Genomic DNA, 20,596 nt, shown 5'->3' with positions numbered 1-20,596 from the left:
ACAAACATCCATAATGATAGAACTTCCCAGAAAAAACACTGTATAGCAGAATATATTGCACTAAAAACTCTCACAAAAAGCAATTTAACTGTGGCTATTAGTATGGCTGAAACATTTATTTGTTTGATATGATATTGCAACTAGCTAGAGTAATCAGCCAGAATAGTAACATATGAATAGTAACATATAGTGGGAAAAGAAATCCATCTTAAAAAGAAATATCTTACATTCTACATCCCTCCGACGTATAAACCTCCTTAAGGTTTGAAATCCTTTGGTCAAATGCAACTGATTTTCCCACTTCATAGTCACTAACAAGCACTTGCCTCTCAGCATGACCCTACAAAATAAGCATGAATATGAGATTAAAATGAAAAATCTATTGACCTAAATATTAACTTCTGTTCTATATATATACATAGGGTCACGTTCGGCAGCCAACGTTAAGGAGCCAACACATTTGTCTTATATGACTTAAAGGTTTCGGATTGGACTGATTTTTTATGAGAATGATCTCTATGGTGAGGAGATCATCCTCACAAAAAATCAGCCCAATCTGAAATTTCTAATCCCATCAAAAGTAGTTAAGAATCGTGGACCGTCGTTAATTTGTACACCACTTCTGATGGGGTTAGAAGTTTCTGCTTAAGCTGATTTTTTTGTGAGGATGGTCTCCTCCCCATAGATATCATCGTCACAAAAAATCAGCCCAATCCGAATCTTTTATGCCATATAGGAAAATTTTTGGCTCCCTAACTTTGGCTGCTGAACACTACCCATATATACATAAGGTGTTATTCTAATCCTTAATCGGAAAAGGCCAGACACACATAATGGAAAAGGAATACCTAGCTTGCCACTAAAATTGTTACCAAAAATTACTTGTGTTATTTAAAAGTGGAATCTAGTAAAATTTGGACTGATGAAGTGGATCCATATGAATCATGTATCTAAGTTTAGAACTCTCCTTATAACATGAAAATAACTAGTATGGAAGAGTACATAGTGAACAAATCGTGATTAATAGTGACTTTTAAAGCCTTAAGAAAAAAAAAAACTTTGGAGTATAGGTCCTTTTTGCATACGTTCAAAACAAAAGGCTTTTGTGCAATCAAAACAGAATATGAACAAGGCATTTCGAAATACAGATGAATTGTTTTTTCTCAACTTTAAAACTGAACACAAGGGGAATTTTTTCTTTTTTTATTAGGGCACGCTGATTTTTTTTTTTTTATGTACATGTTCAAAATTTTATTATTATGTTTCTTATTTAATAAATGAAATACATGTATAATGATTTTGTAAGTAGCCCACAAAGAGAAAAGCCCAGTGGATTCTTTCTATCTCAAGGGGATAAACCCAAATATCTTAAAATCATATATAATGAACCCGATTTATGGACCAACCCTGACCCATGGATTGCCAAAACAATCCCAACCCTTTATTTCAATGAAAAAGGACCTCGTATATAAAAATACCCTTTCTAAAAGAAAAAATAACTAATATGTCCCCAAGAAAGTAAAACAGTAAAAAATGTTCATAATTTGAAAAGAATATGTGAGATATCCTATAACAGTGTCTTGCACTAAAGGTTTCCTTTGTCAATGCTCAAGAATAGGGACCTCCACACTCAATCTTAGGCACTGCACTATGAACTAATACACAGATTGACTTCCTTTGACAAGGCTCATTACTCAACCATCGCTTGTCTTAACTAGACTTCGAACCTCTATTGCATATACTACTTGCAAGGACTCAGATTTGAATTATCTGAGTCAATTTGGTATTAACACCAATGGACTGGACTTCATGATCAAGTTCTAAAATCATGGAAGCAAAATTATATATGCAAAGGAACAACCATTTCACAATATGAAGAAAAATAAAGAAAAATAATAATAGAAAAAGGAAAAAGTAAATAGTTATGCTACTGTCGTATAGTTACCAACTTACCATATCCACCAAGACGTTCAACACAGTAGGATTATCAGTGTGCAGAACAGATAAAGTAGTTGGGTGCTTTGTTTGTGGAAGCATGTGACTTGGAATATTCAACCTAGATAAGTAGGTAAAAATGCCAAGATGAACACCACTAAATAAATTATAAAATAAAAATTACATGTTAGATTAAATGAGATCATAGAAATTTTATTACCGGGGTCTAGAAAAATCATATATGATAATCTGGAGTTGGTTATACTTCGCATCCCTAGCACATCCTCGTAAGATAAGAGAATCTTTATGATCCGTCACAATAAAAGCACTCAGCAACTTTCCAATGGCATGTTCAACAGCCAAAGCCCACATGTCACCATTTACCAATGTCTGCATCACATAATCGCAGCCATCCATAAAATTTCTATGTACTTCCAATAAATATTTCCATTTCTGGAAGCATCAATATGGAAATAACCAATACGTATATATTTCAGGGAAAATCATGATTCATCTCACGAAATATTTCAGTGAACAATAAATTTTGACCCAAAAAATCAAACTCTTTAAGTATAAAAATACAAGATTTTTGAAAAAATATTTAGATGAACAGAAGAATAAGATAGAAGTATTCTTTTTGTATAAAACATTCTAAAATTAATGATAAATTTTAGAAACTTGACAAAAATAAATAAATTTAATGTTGAAAATCCTTGTAAACTACACATACTATGCATTAGTGAGTAGAAATGAACTGCAACTAGTTAGATATCTGTATACCATCAACTTTTGATTCTTCTAAGCACATTAGAACGTTCATACAAGCACACACTTACAACATACATGTTCTAGTTACATGGATGTATTTGTAATATATTAATTACATCTTACTGTTGTACTTAACTTTTTAGTTCACTTAGCATGTATTTTCATTCCATATAGAATATTATTGATTTTTGTTGTTCAACTCACAATCCCAGTGTCAAGGCGGCACACAACATTATTTATCTTCATTTCCACATCCATATGTTTTTTATTTATTTATTATAGTTTGATAACTTAAGGGTGTGCTATCATGTATGTTTTACCATTTTCTACCCTTAAAATGAAAAGTTTCCCAATATTTCCACAACTTTTTCAATGTTTCCATCATTTCCATGAATATTGTTGTATCTCTACGTTTATCTCACATTACCATTTCAAAACAGACAGAAATAGACATTGAAGCATGAATTAAATCTTTGATCACAAATGCTACCGAGGCATTCGACAATAGTTATAATACACCATAAGATCTTTCATGAATGTGTTACCATTTTCTAACCTTAAAATGAGAAGTTCCCAATATTTCCATCACTTTTTCAATGTTTCCATCATTTCCATGAATATTGTTGTATCTCTACATTTATCTCACATTCCCATTTCTTTGAAGCATGAATTAAATCTTTGATCACAAACACTACTAAGGCATTAGACAATTGTTATAAAACACCATAAGATCTTTCATGTATGTGTTACCATTTCTACCCTTACAATGAAAAGTTTCCCAATATTTCCATCACTTTTTCAATGTTTCCATCATTTCCATGAATATTGTAGTATCTCTACATTTATCTCACATTCCCATTTCTTTGAAGCACGAATTAAATCTTTGCTTACAACACTACTGAGGCATTCAACAATTGTTATAACACACCATAAGACCTTTCATGTACAATCGATGTTTCAAACATCATGAGGCTTATATAAACTTTTCTTCCTCGAGAAAGCGAGAACAGGCCTTGAGAAGTGACTAGGTTTATAATTAAAAAAGATAATAATTTTAGCCTAAATTTTAAATGAGTGAAACAACTATAGAATTAAAGAAATAAATAAGAAGATAAGTGTTGAATAATTCAGGTTTATTAGAATTATCTAGTCATTTGTCCTTTTTTGTCTTTACCTGTTATTAGTCTTTGTAATTCCCCTTTAAAGCCCAATTAGGGTTAATCAATGAATTAATTTTCTTTTCATTATTTTTAACTTGGTATTAGAGCCAGGTTCCATCGTCTCCTCCTCTCTCTCTCATCTCTTCCTTCTTGCTATAACTTCTTTTTTTTCCTCCTTAAACCTATTATCAACAGCTCTCGAATTCAATAACTAGATCACCCCTACAGGGGTTGTTTGCTCCACACCCTAATCACATCATGTGATAGGGTCTTGAGGATTGTTTGAATCTCTACGGTAGTAGTGTAGTCACTATCAAAGGCAGCAGCAACAGCAAGGTTGCTGGTTGGGGTTAGTTTGGCCTAACGATGGCATCTTTGACCTCCACAAAGGCTGACGATGACAGCAGCTTGGCTGTTTGATGAAAACTAAGTCAGGCGACACAGTTTTGGATCTCCACAAGGGCTGGCGAGCACAGAAAAGGAATGTTTGCAGCCTGCGATTACCACCATGTGACTGTTTTGGTCTGTCAATCACAGCAGAATTGCTGTTTGGTTGAGTTTGGAGCCTGCGATCATCACAGTGTTATTGTTTGAGTCTGGAAAAAATAGCAGAGTTGCTGTTTGGTTGTTTTTTGCTGTTTGGTCGTTTTTTGGAGCCTGCGATCATCACAGTGTTGCTGGTTGGGGTTGAAAATCACAGAAAACGATTGGTTTAGCACTTGCGATCACAGTAGTATTGCTGTTTGCGACTGCACTCACAGCAGAGTTGTTATTTGACAGTTGTAACCACATCAAGTGGCTGTTCGGGTCACCTACAGTAGTAATTGATCATCCTCCACGCCTCTTACGATCGTGTATTATCAGCAGTGGGGTGCTGCGATCAGTTTCCTATTTGAATTCTCTTCAAACCAAAACACATCATCTCTAATGGCTTCCGAGGTGTCTTCTTCCTCGATCACTGGTAATAGTAATGGATCGGGTGGTCTTACCTCTAATTCGACTGACTTTCCTGGTATTCAAATTACCACCGTGAAATTAAATGGTCAAAATTATCTGCTTTGGGCAAGATCAGTTGAAATGTTCATTGGTGGGAAAGGAAAAAATCGGCTACTTCATAAGGATGGACAAATAACTTGCACCGATCGACCCTAATTACTCCAACTGGTTTGCTAATGATTTTATGGTTCGTTCTTGGTTAGTTATATTTATACAACCACATATTGCAACGGGTTTTATGTTCTCCACGACAGCCAAACAAATATAGGATTCCGTAAAGAGCATCTACTCCAAACATGAAAACAATGTTCGTATTTTTAATTTAGAACGTGAGATTTTCCGCCTTTCTCAAGGTGATTCTTCAGTCACTACATACATATCACAACTTCGTGCTCGATGGGAAGAGTTAACTTTCTATTCCTCGTCCTATGCGTGGAAGGACCCATATGATGAGGGATTATATGCGTTGATTATGGATAAAAATCGAGTCTTTTAGTTTCTAGCCAATCTCCGGGATGAGTCTTATGCAAGAGTTCATTTGTTGGGTATGGATCTGTTTCCGTCCTTACAGACAACGTATTCGTATGTGTTGGCTGATGAGAGTCGTCGCACAACTGTCCTACCTCATTCTTCAAGAGACCACTCCGCCATGCCTGCTTGCCTACCTTCTCCACAATCTCCTAGTGGGTCTCTGCTTACACGTCAATGACACAAGTGTGATCATTGTGGAAAGTTGGGCCACGTAAAGGCCTGTTGTTATGCGCTTCATAGGCGTCCTAATCAACAACGTCAACAATCTCAACGGCCTTCAGCGCATATAGTCTCTCAGCCGACTACTGATCTAGCACCTCCTTCAACTACTACCTCTTTCTCGGATTCGATATCTCTATCCCAAGCCGAGTTTGAAAAATTCAGGAGATTCTTCACTCAGATGGAGGCTTCATCTCTGCCAGTCTCTACTTTCGCTCACTCAGGTACCTTAACATCTGCACATAGTGTTCACAATCTCCTCACCATCGATAATTAATTCTGGTGCCTCAGATAATATGACCGGTACATCCTCCCTATTCCAAACCTATAGTGTTTGTTCTGATCATCGCAAGGTTCGCCTTGCTGATGGTTTTTTGTCCTCTCTAGCTGGTCAAGGTCAAATTTCTGTTACACCTTCTTTATCCTTAACTAATAAACTGCATGTTCCTCAACTTACTACTAATATTATATCTGTTAGTAGCATTACCAAAAATTTGAATTGCAGTGCAATTTTTTATCCCTCTCATTGTGTCTTTCAGGATTTAGGGTCAAAGAAGACGATTGGCACTGGACGTGAAGTGAATGGTTTGTATATCTTGGATACCCCTGGTTCACCTAGCACTCATTCTGTTTCTCAGCTTAGTAGTAATAGTCAATCTAATAAGGCTCTTGTAATGCGTTGGCACTTACGTTTAGGCCACATTTCTTTTAGATATTTGAAACACATGTTCCCTAGTTTATTTAATAATAAAAATTTACTTGATTTTTCATGTGAAACTTGTCAATTAGCTAAACATGTGCGTTCTCATTATCCTATTAGTATGAATACTACGGCACCTACTATGTTTGACCTAATTCACTCTGATGTGTGGGGTCCTTCCCCCGTTACATCCACTCTTGATTTTCGCTATTTTGTCTTATTCATCGATGACCACAGTTGTATTACTTGCGTCTATCTTATGAAACACAAGAGTAAAGTGTATGGGATATTCAAGCAATTTCTTGTTGTGGTTCATACCCAGTTTGGTCATACCATTAAGACATTCCGTTCTAATCATGGTACCGAATACACTTATAGTGAGGTTTTGAAACTTTGTTTAGAATCTAGCATTGAGCACCAAATATCCAATGTTAAGACTCTTCAACAAAATGGTCGATCCGAAAGGAAAAATCGTCACATTCTTAAATTAACCCGTGTCCTCTCTATTGGCATGAACGTACCACAATCCTATTGGGCCGATGCAATTCTTACTACTGTCTATATTATTAATCGGACTCCCTCCCAAGTTCTTAAGTTTGCCACGCCCTTCTATAAGCTCCATCCAAATTGTCTTTTGTTTCCATTTCCTCCACGCGTGTTTGGGTGCGTCTGCTTTGTTCAAATTCTTGACCAAACTCGTAATAAACTTGACCCAAAGGCCGTTAAATGTATTTTTTTTTGTTATTCTTCTACCCAGAAAGGATACCGTTGTTTTCATCCTCCTTCTCGAAGGCGTTTCATTTCTCGGGATGTTTTCTTCTTTGAGCATACCTCATACTACAATGGGTTAGTTGATATTCAATCCGAGTGGTGTTCCCACTCAAACAAATCCTCTAACATGACCACCATCTTTATCACCTCTTTGAGATTTGTAAGCCGAAACAAATCTCTCAAGAAAAGGAGATTACTGCATAACATTACAACATTGCTCCTCTCAGTATAGATAAGTATTCACCTAATATAAAAGCGAAGATGATCTTTGCTTGGAATTTGAACTCACACTTGCTCATGATCAAAACTCAAACCAACAAGGAATTCAAACATTATTTTCTTCGACCGACTGCTTAAATGCAACAGTCTCTAAACATCATAAATGAATATCAGCCTAACTCTTCCCACAAAAATGACGAAGAGTAAAGAAATAAGTGCATATGGGTTTATCTTCCTATCTCATCTTCTACATATTATCTCGCATCTCATATGCACAAGTAGTATTCCCAACATCATTACATGTCGCATTGATGGTATCTCATATCTACTTAACAGTGGATAAGAATAGATATTGATCAATGATATTCGATTGCATGGGATGAAGAAGCCAAAACATCTTAGAGACATTCTATAGATCCCATCTAACATATGTACAGTCAAAAAGGCTAGTGGCAATGATGGCACCAGTCAAGTATCCTGAGCCTTTCCTTTTCCTTTTCGTTTAACGTATAGCACAAAAAATTAAAACCAAGGAAGGAAATTTTCTCTATTATACTTTACAATTGTAACCTAATGGTTGGGAGCATGATTTTGAGCCCCAATGCTCCCCACACAATTCAATCGAACATTGGAGGATGGATTAACCTCAGGCATTGAAAAAGTAAATAATTAACACAAATCAGACCTTACAACTTTACTCTTTATCTCTAGATATCAATTACTATGTTGGCTACAAAAAACTCCAAAATAAGTTCTTCACATTACTCAGAGTGGCTCCACAACCATTTCGATGTTAATTCCAACCCCAAACATTGTTAAAGCCCAACAAAAAAATTTCTTCATTTCCAATGAAAGAATCAACCAAAAAGGAAATTGTAAGAATATTCGAAAAATAGCAAAAACGACCTAAAAATGACAAATATAGGTTGAAAAATACCATATCAATACATTAATAAAGATCAAAATCACTCAAGACCTCATTTATAAAACTCTATTGGGGAAAAAAATTATCTTCCTTGTGATCAACCTCAAAAAAATCAAGCCGAATGAATATAGGAGTCAGAAAAACATGAAATCTGGATTTTCAATAATTTTTTGATTTTTCACAAAAAATTTCATCTCACTCAAATATGCTACAAATCACCTAATACTAGTCCCAAAAATTCCTAAAATTGAGAACTTTTAAAACCAATCATCAAAGTTGAACTTTGACAATGCGTCAGATAGTGTCAACATGTATGTTGACATTATCAGATGTCGCAAGTGGTAATTCTCTACTCCTCTCTCTCTCTCTCTCTCTCTCTCTCTCTCTCTCTCTCTCTCTCTCTCTCTCTCTCTCTCGATCAATTTTGTGCTTCTTAGGATCTGACGGTAGCTATGATACCAAGTTATTTGTTGTTTTCTAGTCTTTTAAGGTTAGGGTTTGAAAATGAATAATTTAAAAAAAAAATGAGATAAAGAGTTACTTGCACTCTATACCTTTATTATATTAGAATAAACCTATCAAAATATGGACTAACAACAAAAATCACTACTATATAAAATAACCCTATAACAAGAGGTATTCTATAAGTACTACACTGATAAATCTCGTATCCAAAATCTAAGTCAAACTTGAAAAAATATGAACCTAGTGAATCGCAATGGCCAGAGGTTTTCTAAATCAATTATTTGGTAGCAGCCCAAGATAGAGCTTCAGATGATACATCAAGGGAATGTTTTTCACCATTCGACTTGACTTTATACATACCCAACCATATAATTTTCTATCCTGGTGAATTTTTTTCTTTATGATAAGAAATTTATTTTAGAATTGACATGTGGAAACAAAAAAAAAAATTATATGCATTGACAAAATTAATGAATGAACAAATTTTATATTCTAGATGGGAAATGAACAAATGTACAATTAGTATGACATGCACATAATATCATATTCTTTTCACTACTCACCAAATGAGCCCCAATAGGACCAATAGGAGGCATTTTGAATCTTCTATGGTGTCTTTCAATTTCACGTAGAAGATGGATTACTTTATCACCTCCAAAAGCCGTCACCTATCAAGAAATAAAAGTTGTCATGACCAAGCAACCAACAACAATGTACAAAAGAAATGAATCCACAAATAAATGAATGATATTGTTGGATACAAAGGCTTGCATGGTGAGTACGCATGCATCTAAGCTTTCACATACCTGCATAAGGTAAGTGCCATTGACCATGTTACCTTGTTTGTTCGATGTTGTTGAAGCTCACGGATGTTATTACAGATCTCGCGATACTTTCTTTCACTATCTTCAATCTACAAATATCAAAGCATAAATACTTAGTTTAAGATATTAACAAGAACTGTACATTCTTTCCGAACCCAAAAAAAAAAAAAAAAAAACAAATGAACTTAAAATAATGTTCAACAAAAGATACACATAAAACAGGAAGGATGAGGAAACAAGGATCTTAAAGTTAATAAACCACAATTAATTATCAAAAGAAAACCACAATGTTAATTCTCTCTGTGAATGCCACTATTTTTCAAGTGAATGCCACTATTTTTCAAGAATTTTCCATGATGGACACGACATCGTAACCATGTCTCAAACACATGACATTCAGACAAATCTCAATTTATTGAAATATTTTCTTGTTAGTGTAGCCAAAAATGGAATTGACTGAGGTTAAGAAAGGATATGAAGTCACATGCCTCAACAAAAGATAAAGCTCCCCAGGGGTGGCCTGATTTCAGGGCTGTTGCACATGTGCAATAGTATGGAAGTTTACAGGATGGTTTGGGTTGGTTTAAATTAATAGTTTAGAAGGTTTTAAGTGGTTGGAATGGAGTTACAGCCAGGTATGCAGCAGCAGTGAGGTTAGGTGGGGTTTTGGAAGGTCTTATGGGGTTGTTCAGGACAGTATTACAGGATGGAAATTAGTTTCAGTGGGGTATAAATGGTAGTATTCGGGTGGGTTTAGGGTGGATTAGATTGGTTTATTGGTTGTTGTAATTTGAAGGTCCGGCAGGGTACAAGGGTTGGGTAGAAGTTTAGGGGTAGTTACAGGGTTCAGTTAGGGTTAAAGTAGGATTAAGGTTAGAGATAAAGGTTGGTAATAATGTGTAGGGATGTTAGAAGGGTGCAGGTTGGGTTTAGGACTGGTTTGGGATATTTAAGGCTTATTCTAGGGGCTCGGGGTGCGGCAGAAATATTGGACTGCTGCAAGGGTTCAGCTGGGTTGCATTTGATGGGGCAGCAAGGTGTAGAGATAGGGTTAGGGTTTAGAAACAGATTTGACAGGTTTTTGTGAAAGCTAGGGATGATTTGGCCAGAAGGTTCAGCAGTATTTGTGAAAGTTAGGGATAATTTGACCAGAAGTTCCAACAGTTTTACCTTGGGATCACACCAAGGGAGTAAGGCATCACGCCAAGCAGTCCAACCATGGAGATAGGAGAACATCCTGTAAATTTTATTCAATAATTTGCTGTAAAAAAAACAAGGATATTTTTAAATACTTTAACAAAATCCTAAATAGAAAAATACCTAAACTACCTTTAATTCAAAGATGAAAATTATAAAGATACCCTAAGTTTTGTAACTTTATCTCCCTTAAATTTTCAACCCATGTAAACTTAAATAAAAAGACATAATAAAGTTATCAAACTACCCCCAAATATCCATACTAAAATCATGGACTAATAAAACATAAAAATAATAAGTCCAAATACTAATCCTACACACTAAAATAGACCTTCCTAAGCATAAATCTAAATAAAACATAACATATAACTAATGACCCAATAGAAAAAGCCCATGATTTCAAATGTCCACATCACGTTTTTTACACGAAATAATTAATGGAGTGGTTGTTGATCACTTGGAACATGCAAAGAAAACAAAAAGAATTGAACTCTTTCAAAACATTTTGCATGCTTTTTTTTTATTTTGACAAATAAAATTTCTTGAAAAAGAAGAAAAGATGGTAGAGAAAACGAACCTACGAGAGAGACAAAAAATTCATCCCTTGCCACTAGTAGCACACCCTCACCTCCCCTCCCCTCCCCCATTATTGGATGAAAGAACTACTGTAGGTGGTTCAAACTTATGCCACCCGATTCATTGTTTTGAATTTCGGTTCGCGGTTAATTACTCTAGAATAAATCCAGTTCATAGTGCACTTGATAGAAATTGGGAAAATTAAATGTATATTGTGTTTCCATATAGCTTACAATTGTTTTATATATATATATTGATCGATAGATAGATAACAACCATATTGTTAGAAACAATTGTAAGCTATATGGAAACACAATATACATTTAATGACCCAATTTCTTGGAGAATGAAAGAAAATGGCTTAAAACAAGACGTGGATAACAATTAAATACATGTCATTAACCATAGGAAGTACATAGACACTTAGGAGGAATGTTTTTGGAAAATGTAGTAGAAGTCCTAATTCCAGCATTTAGTTATTATGTTATTGGATGAAAGAACTATTGTAGGTGGTTCAAACTTATGCTACCTGATTCATTGTTTTGAATTTCTGTTCATGGTTAATTACTCTAGAATAAATCCAGTTCATAGTACGCTAGATAGAAATCATTTGTTTCTTGGTATACATGTATATAGATAGATAGATAGATAAATAGATAATTCAAGCATGTAAGCAAGTTACAAGTACAACCATTTTGTTTAAAATAATTGTAGTATATGGAAACACAATATACATTTGATGACCCAATTTCTCGGAAAATGAAAGAAACATGGCTTAAAACAAGAACTGGAGAACAATTAAATGGATGTCATTGATCAATAAAGGAGCATTGAAAAAATGGTAATATTGTTTTTGTTCTTAAATATATGCTTCAAAATGACAAGCCATCTCAGAAAGTTTCGGACAAAAACTGAAACAACACGTTGAATGTTTAGAATGTAACGTAATTTTTTGATAGGGGCTGCTCCAGGTTTCTCCTGACCAAATCCTTGCCTCCAAATGAGATTTTAAACCTAGATTTTATTTTTATTTTCAAACAATAAAACTTAGTCATAGGTACCATTACTATGTTGCGTTGTTGACCACTAAGCAATAAAACTTTATTGCATGATTAGACACAAAATTTGATTAAGAAAACTTTCTCAGGAAACAAAACAAAGAAACAGAATAGACAATTGCCAGATTAGATTAGCACATTTTAAGAAATATGAATAAATGTGGAAAAACCATTCTTCTGATAAAACTCAAGAGTAACATTCATCAAAAGTTTTACTTGTCCAACCTACAGAAAATTTACAACATATCGCACCTCAGCAGCAATTTTACTTATTATGTCCCTTGCCATCGACAGCTCATCAGATAAGGCATTCTCTTCTTCTTTATACCTGAAAATAATACTTCACTTACTAAAATACAAACACATCTTAAAATAAATAGCAACATCGTGAGTAGCCAAACTGATGATAATGAAAAATAACAAGCAAATAAACCTTGTTAGATTGGAACTAGCCGCATCGACCTCATCCTGGAGCCCCTTTAATAGTTCCTCTATCTTACACTCTTCGGCCTATAGTGATGAAAGATTAAAAAGATGTACAGAACACATGTCCATGACAGTTGATATTTGTACCAAATTAAATTTTACAATGATCAAGGGAAGCAAAGCAGTAACAGGAGAATCCATAAAAATAAATGAAAAAATTATATCTGACAATCTAAAATCCTAAATCTGCTAATTAATGAAAAGGAAGCAAATTCAGCGAATTTACAATAAAAAAAAGTTGCTTCTGCTAATTTATAATGAAAATCAGTAAATTCTAGCTTTCCCAGTTATTTCATCCTACAAAAAAGAAAGTAAAATAAATCGTATAAACGCAACATAGATCAGTAGATATGATGTATTACACATTTGTAAAACTAATGTGACATGAAAGAAACCAAGAAATTACAGAGAAATGCAGTTTTTCACAGAAGAACGTTAAAATACGAAACCAGGGGAATGTTTCATCTTGATATTAACACTTGCAAGATGTTTTTAATTCAAAACCCTAATCAGCGTGGTTTCTTTTCACCTAGAAAAATCCCAAACACAAGAAAATATGAAAACATGAGGACAGCAATGTTTTAAACACTACTCATTTGTTTTGGAGTTCTGAACCTAAACAGTACCTATTTTGTAATAAGTATGAAACTCATTGAAGAACTTGGCAAAGCGAACAAGAACAAGGGAATCAAAGGCCTGGGCGTTTAAGATGAACTACCTAAATGACTAGATGATAAGAATATTAACATGTATTTTCCATTGAACATTCATGAATCTTTTCCAAACACACCAAAAGACCGTGAAAGGGAGAAATCTCACAAAGAAATCATCTTCTGAGAGAAAAGACAGATGTATCCAAGTTACAATAAACCCCTCTCACAAATATAGGCATGATTCAGCTAATTCGGAATTGAAACAAGAAACAAACTAAGTATCCTTTGCTGGAGAACAATTAATAGTTCACAGATTCCCCATCTTTGCACGTAGGCACAAATTGACTAACATCCAAACAAAGCAAGAAATAAGAACTTTAATCTGAACTCCAAAACCCATGATTTTCTATCTTTATTCATGGGGTACTAAGGGAACCAGTATTAAATATCCAAGAACATTGTCTTTACAGCCATCTGTCATATTTCATAGTGACGGTATGCAGCTATTGTCAGCAAAATCTTTATGGACTTGAGCATGCATATAAATCAACTCCTTCCAGTATCACCTTCCATCACTTGTCATGTTTCAAATGACTACAATTTATCATCAGTGTCTTTCTTCCTCCTATAGATCCAATTCCAATCAATGGGTTACATACTTTCAGACTAATCCAGTAGAGTACAGACATTGTCAGATACATGAAGTCCATTTAGAACCTCATGGCTTCAAGCAAACTTTCCATATCAGTTACTGTTTTCCTCAAGAAGACAAGTCAAAACTCTTTTTTGAGGTCATTTAGAAGGTTTCCCACAAATATGTCAACTTCAGTGGAAGCTTCGGAGTCCTCACACTTATAGGTGTTCGATAGTTTGGACAAGGCTAAATTGTGTAGGAGTAATAGATTGAGAGGACAGAAAAGGAATTGAATGCTCAGATAGTTCCTCAAGAACATCCTATTTTTTTGGTGATTGAGGTAATCCTCTTCTAAGAATATCAGGGCCCGTGTGGTTACAGGAGCCAGAAGTACTCAGAACATAAGTACTCCCAAAAGTACTTTTTGAAGTACTGTCTGAAGTAGTTCTGACAGAATTTTGTGTTTGGGAACTATTCCGGATTCTGTTAAAATGATCGGAATGCCCTTATATGTAACAATTACTATTTTTAACATTATAACTCAACAACTTATGCTCCAAAAAGTAACAGTTATTGTTTTTATTCAATAAAGACATTATAACATCATTTTAAACTCAAAATATACTTCTTTTTTATTACTAAAAAAAAAAAAATCGACAGAACCTCCCCTAAATATTGGACATATGAAAAATAAAACCTGCATAAAAACTTGACAACTATCATATAATAAAACCTATATCTCCATACGTAAAACTGTATAAAAACATGACAGCAAAAATGGAGTCATACTGAAGCACTATTAATATCACTAATGGAGAAAAAAGTGTAAATAGCATGAATACATTACAAATTTTTTTCACTTTCCACACAAGCCTCAAACCATTTTCGGAACCCTGGTCCACAGGTCAATCTCAATATGTAAGCCTCAAAAGCTTGTTGAAACATTAGCACAACTTAAGAGGATTATCTATTATGAAGATATTGGCTTGAAACTATTTATCTAAACTACTCATGAGCTTTAAAAAATGTTTCTACATTTTAGTCCCCAAACATGGGAAATTCCATGGTAAATTATATTTCATAAAAATAAGAAGTAAATGACAATTTGATTCCATTAGTACATAATCACAATCACATATGGAACCATAACATTCCACTCCATAACTAGTATGATGGTCTAAACTTTCTGCGTTTTAAAAACTTTGGTCTCGGTGAAGGATCAGATTAGATAGTCATAAATACATAATCACATAAAGAAACTAAAGATAATCCTTTGCACATACCTAGTAAGAGTAAAATATAGATGTAACAAAGGTTTTTGGGTGTTGAGATAATTATCAGAAGAGAGAATAGTTGCCTATACTTAAGTAGTTTAACCAAATCAACATGCACATAAATACCCGTCTACTATTGTCAGTTAAGGTTAACATTCAAGGAATGTCTATGTTTTACGAAGGATAGGAAAACAAACTTCTACCGAATTCAGACAAGGGAAAAAAACTGACAGATTAAGAAAATTATAATCAGATGATAAAATTTGTTAAACAATATACGAATCATTCAAGTAGAGGAACAATCAGCATTCAAGAAGCATCGTCCAAGTAAAGATTCAAGAACAGCAATTAACAATGAAGTATATTTGGGGGTTTCCTCGATCTTTCACATGTATTTGCAGAAATTGGAGATAGAGGAAACCCTCGATCTGAATTCAACCAGTATATTTTCAAGTACTCCAATCTGACACACATCTATCTCACCATGATATCTTAAAATCAGGTAGAGGAACAATCAGCATTCAATAGCATCATGCAATTTAAGATTCAAGAACAACAATTAACGATGAAGTATATTTAAGGGTTTCCTTGATCTTTCACATGTATTTGCAGAAATTGGAGATAGAGGAAACCCCCAAGAAATCCTGAAAACTCACAATTAGATAAACTAACCTTGTATAAAATCGTCCCTTGAATCGATTGAAGAAGTGAAAGATTTCGTCACCGCTGCAATCGGAATTTTCGATGAATAAAATTGATTTCTATTGCTGCAATCGTTGATGGGTATGGGTTAGGGTTTGAAAAAAATGAAGAAAATCATTGATGGGTATGAGTTAGGGTTCGAGCAAAACGAACAAAATCGTTGATGGTATGAGTTAGGGTTCAAACAAAACGAAGGCAAGGAACCAAACAACTGAAATGTAGAAGAGATGATTTCGAGAGATCGAATTCGAAGAGTGGAAGCGTATGAGACTGTTCGTGAATAAAGCTTGGGCGGAGAAGAAGGTCTCGCAAGACCTAATTTGATGAGAACGAAGAAGGAAGAGAAAGAATCTAGACCAGAGAGGAGATGAGTCTTTCTTCTTTGCAACACAGTTGGAGATGGATGGGTATGGGTTAGGGTTTGAACAAAACGAAGAAGATAATAGGTAAGGGAGTAATTTTCAATTTTTTTTTAGGGCATAATTAGAAACAAACTATTAAAATGACAGGAATTTGGTGCTCTCCACAAAAGCAAATTTGAGAAGTATAAGTTGAGGTACTTTTCTAAAAAGCACCAAAATAACTCCCTACAAAAATTGCTGTCAGAAATACTTCTTAATCCAAACATACATGAAGGTGTTTCTAGCTCCCCGCAAGAGCCAGAAGCACTTGGAGAAGTCAATCCAAAAGCGCCCTCACCTTTCTACTTGGAAATACTTCCTGATTATTAGGGTCATAAAAAATTTAACCATTAAGCCCTTTGGATGCCATACGAACAAGCATACCAAAGTGTATTATTTTTGGCTCCTAAGTCCTAATGAAGTATATAGTAATACATCAACATCAATTTGAAGTCAACTTCTTCAATAACCAAGACTATGACATCCTATCTCAGAGTATTTATTTGTCTCAACCATTTGAATAAGATGCTGAATCCCATCTTCAGCTATTACCGTTTCAAGTTTACAAGGAACTAGATAAACAGGTCTGCCCTAGACAACTCGTGTACTTGTTTTCCTAAAATGTTACTTCAAGACCTTATGCCATCTAAATAAAACAACAGAAAGACCCCACAATAATGTCATTATGCAAAAACAAAGAGTAACTTGAATGTTAATTACAGTAGAAGATATTTTCATAAGGAAAAAAGGCTACATAGGAAGATATTTCCAACAAAGTATTACACAAATAAACTACCCAACCCAACATAGAAAGCATACTACAGAAATATGCTCACCTAATAACATGATGATGTACATGACAAACACACACGATTGTTGTAGCAAAGCTAACACTAAGCATTCCGAGAGCAATCACCAATGGTAGCCATTGTTTATTGCATGGCCAAGATTGGACTAGGAAAGCAAATGAATGATAAAGGCTGGATTATTATGGGATGTATTGGAAATAATGTAGTCTCTTTAGTAAGCTTAGTTTAATTCTATGTAAGGGCATTTATGCCTATTTACTTTTTAGGTTATATATATATATGGGTCGGGTTCTGTGTACACACATATCTACGCATATATCTACAACATATTTTTTCCTAGTGGTAAAAGTTTCGGATTGAGCTGATTTTTGGTGAGGATGATCTCTATGATGCGGAGATCATCCTCACCAAAAATCAGCTCAATCCGAAAATTTAAACCTCGTCAAAGTGATTTACAAAAAATGGACGGTCCACGATTCTTCAACTCATAAATATGGGGTTAGAAGTTTTAGAATTAGCTATTTTTGGTGGGGATGATCTACTCGTCATAGGGATCATCGTCACCAAAAATCAGCTCAATTAGAAACTTTTAGCCCACATAGGACAAAACACGTTGTAGATATACGAGTAGATTTGTGTGTACACGGATCCTAATCCTATATATATATATATATATAAAGCTCTCATTAATGAGTCTTGAGAATTATTTTTTTATAATTCTTCTTGGTATCAGAGCTTTTCTAGAGGTTGTCCCACTCTCTCCTTGGGTTCTCCTCTTCGATTTTTTTTGAGACCTTGAAGTTTCCTCTCCTCTTTTCTCTTTTCCTCCTTTCTCAAAATACCTGGATCTTTTTTATCTTTGATTCATATCCCACTTATCGCATGTTGCGATAAATTTTCTGAGATTCTTCCACATGCTGCGATTCTACGCTGTGATTTTTTTGTGCCCTCCAATAGGTTTTATTTTTTTTTAATCGTGATACTATTCTGCGTTTTGTTTTTTGGACCCACGATAACAGCACCTTGCTGTTTTAGCATCCACGACAACAGTCTGCAGGGTTTTTTGGACCCACGATAACAGCACTTTGTTATTTTAGCATCCACGACAACAATCTGCTATGTTTTTGGACCCACGATAACAACACCTTGCTGTTTTAGCATTCACGACAGCAGTTTGTTGTGTTTTTTAAGTCCTACGACAGCAAGTTTGGGAGATTTACTGCCTTGCGACAACACTTGGGGAACTGGTTTTGCCCTACGACATCAACAAAGGTGATTTCTGCTATTTCTGATTTGGATTGCTACAATTTTCTTTGAGTGGGTGTTGGCTGCTTTGTTAGGGCTGCTATGTTCAATTTCTTTTGGCTTGCGGCAGCAGTGTTTGGCTGTGTGTATCTCTCGACAGTACCAAGGGTGATAGTGTTGACTTGCGGCAGCAATTAAGCTAAACTTTATCGTGGTTAATTTGACTTACAAAAGAAAAAGGTGTTGGTTCTTCCTTTGTTGACTGAGACTATAAGAGATCTCCCTTCAAACCAAAGTTTCTTACTTTGCCATTCGTAGTAGGTAATGGCATCGCATCAAGAGACAAAGGACTCTAACATCATTCTTAGAGCAAATTTCTCAACACAACGAATCACCAATGCCTTATTAGATGGTCGCAATTTTTAGTCAAGGTCTCGATCCATTCGGCACTATCTAGGAAGTAAAAGGAAATCAGGATGGCTTTCAGGAACCATTAATAAACCGCCTCTTACTGATCTCAAAATTGAGTAATAGAATATCAATAACTGCACCATTCTTGGATGGCTTTTTAACTCCATGGAGCAGTGCATCTACACCATGTTCTTGTATCATGACACTATCTCTTCTTTGTGGGCAACCATCACTCAAACATACGCACATACTCAAAATGACTCGAGGATTTATGAACTTTATCGAGAGATTGCCCAAGCTACCCAAGGAACTCAGAATGTTGATTATTTTAGATTTCTCTAGTCTTGTTGGGAGGAGTTCTCTCACTATTGAGTCTATGGTGTTGTTTGTAAAGGCAGCCAAATATGTGATTACACGGATTGCTCGACATCAAACATACCAGTTTCTCATGGGTTTACGTCCTGAGTTTAAGGCAATTCAGACCTAGATCCTTAACACCACTCATTTACCTTCTCTATTTGAAACATTTGCGACCATTGATAGTGATAAACGTCGTCGCTGTGTTGTTTTCTCTCAGACTCCGGCTCTTGGTATTATTTTTATTCCAGCTACAGATCAAATGGCTCTAGCTGCCAATTCGGGTTTTTTCTGACTCTCGTACTCAAGGACTTGAGAATAGAAGTCGTGGGGCCGTGGCCGTGGTAAAAGGAGTGGCCTTACTTACAGCCATTGGGGGAAGACTAGACATGAAAAGGCCTGCTACTTCCAGCTTTATCCCCATCTGTTGCGATCATCTACCACTCCCTCTTTAGGAAAGTCTGTTCCCCGCGCTGCAGCTGTGGAATCATCATCAGTTCCTCCTACTGATACTTCTGCTTCCATTGACACTATTGATCTACAACTTCAGACTCAGATTGATGCTATTGTATGGGATCAGATCCATGCTCATACTCACTCATCCTCGAACGTGACATCAATTACTACGCCCCCAGGTACATCTTCTACATTCCATGTTACTCGGTCTGGCTCTGCTCCTCTGACTTGGATAATTGATTGTGGTGCCTCTGATCATATAACCGGTGAGTCTAGCTATTTTACCTGCTACCCATAAGAAGGTCCGCCTTTCTGATGGGTCCCTTACTCCTATCCTTAGCAAGGGTACCATCCCCTTATCTTCTGGTTTTTAACTTGACTCTGTGCTTCATATTTCTAATTTATCTCTTAAAGTTTGCAAGTAGCATTACCAAATCTATAAACTGCTCCGTAACCTTTTTTTCCTACTCATTGTATTTTTCAAGACCTGACTTCAAGGAGGATTTTTAATAAGGAGTATGAGAGATGGGTTATATTTGTTTGGATCTCAACCTACTGCGATTTCGACGTCTGTGCTTCCACTCTCCGAGAGTCATATTTTTTCAACTTAAACCTTAGATTTATGGCATACTCGCTTAGAACATGCTAATTTTCAGCACTTATGTTCTTTATTTCCTACTTTAAAAACCTCTTGTAGTGAACATAAGTTTTAATGCTCTATGTGTGAGCTTTCTAAACACACATACCTCTTATATTCCTCACATGCATCGCTTTAATAAAACATTTGATTTAGTCCATTTTGATGTGTAGGGACCTTCCCCTGT

General features: G+C 35.3%; 1 protein-coding gene across 1 annotated transcript in view; it reads right to left on the bottom strand.

The window, feature by feature from the left end:
- LOC147391231 (structural maintenance of chromosomes protein 6B-like) overlaps positions 1-20,596 on the bottom strand; it is a 68,517-nt gene that overhangs the window by 19,555 nt on the left and 28,366 nt on the right. The window contains exons 9-15 of the mRNA XM_086457986.1: positions 12,778-12,854; positions 12,597-12,672; positions 9,528-9,602; positions 9,253-9,357; positions 2,156-2,325; positions 1,954-2,056; positions 228-340 (exon numbers count right to left, since the gene is read on the bottom strand). Coding sequence (XP_086314112.1) covers positions 228-340; positions 1,954-2,056; positions 2,156-2,325; positions 9,253-9,357; positions 9,528-9,602; positions 12,597-12,672; positions 12,778-12,854 — 719 coding nt within the window. The remainder of the gene's footprint in view (positions 1-227; positions 341-1,953; positions 2,057-2,155; positions 2,326-9,252; positions 9,358-9,527; positions 9,603-12,596; positions 12,673-12,777; positions 12,855-20,596) is intronic.

This window comes from Akebia trifoliata, chromosome 11, assembly GCF_017979445.1.
Source record: "Akebia trifoliata isolate Shusen 1 chromosome 11, ASM1797944v1, whole genome shotgun sequence".
Taxonomy (NCBI): domain Eukaryota; kingdom Viridiplantae; phylum Streptophyta; class Magnoliopsida; order Ranunculales; family Lardizabalaceae; genus Akebia; species Akebia trifoliata.
The sequence above is the reverse complement of the archived record's forward strand: the minus strand, read 5'-3'. Positions and strand labels throughout refer to the sequence as shown.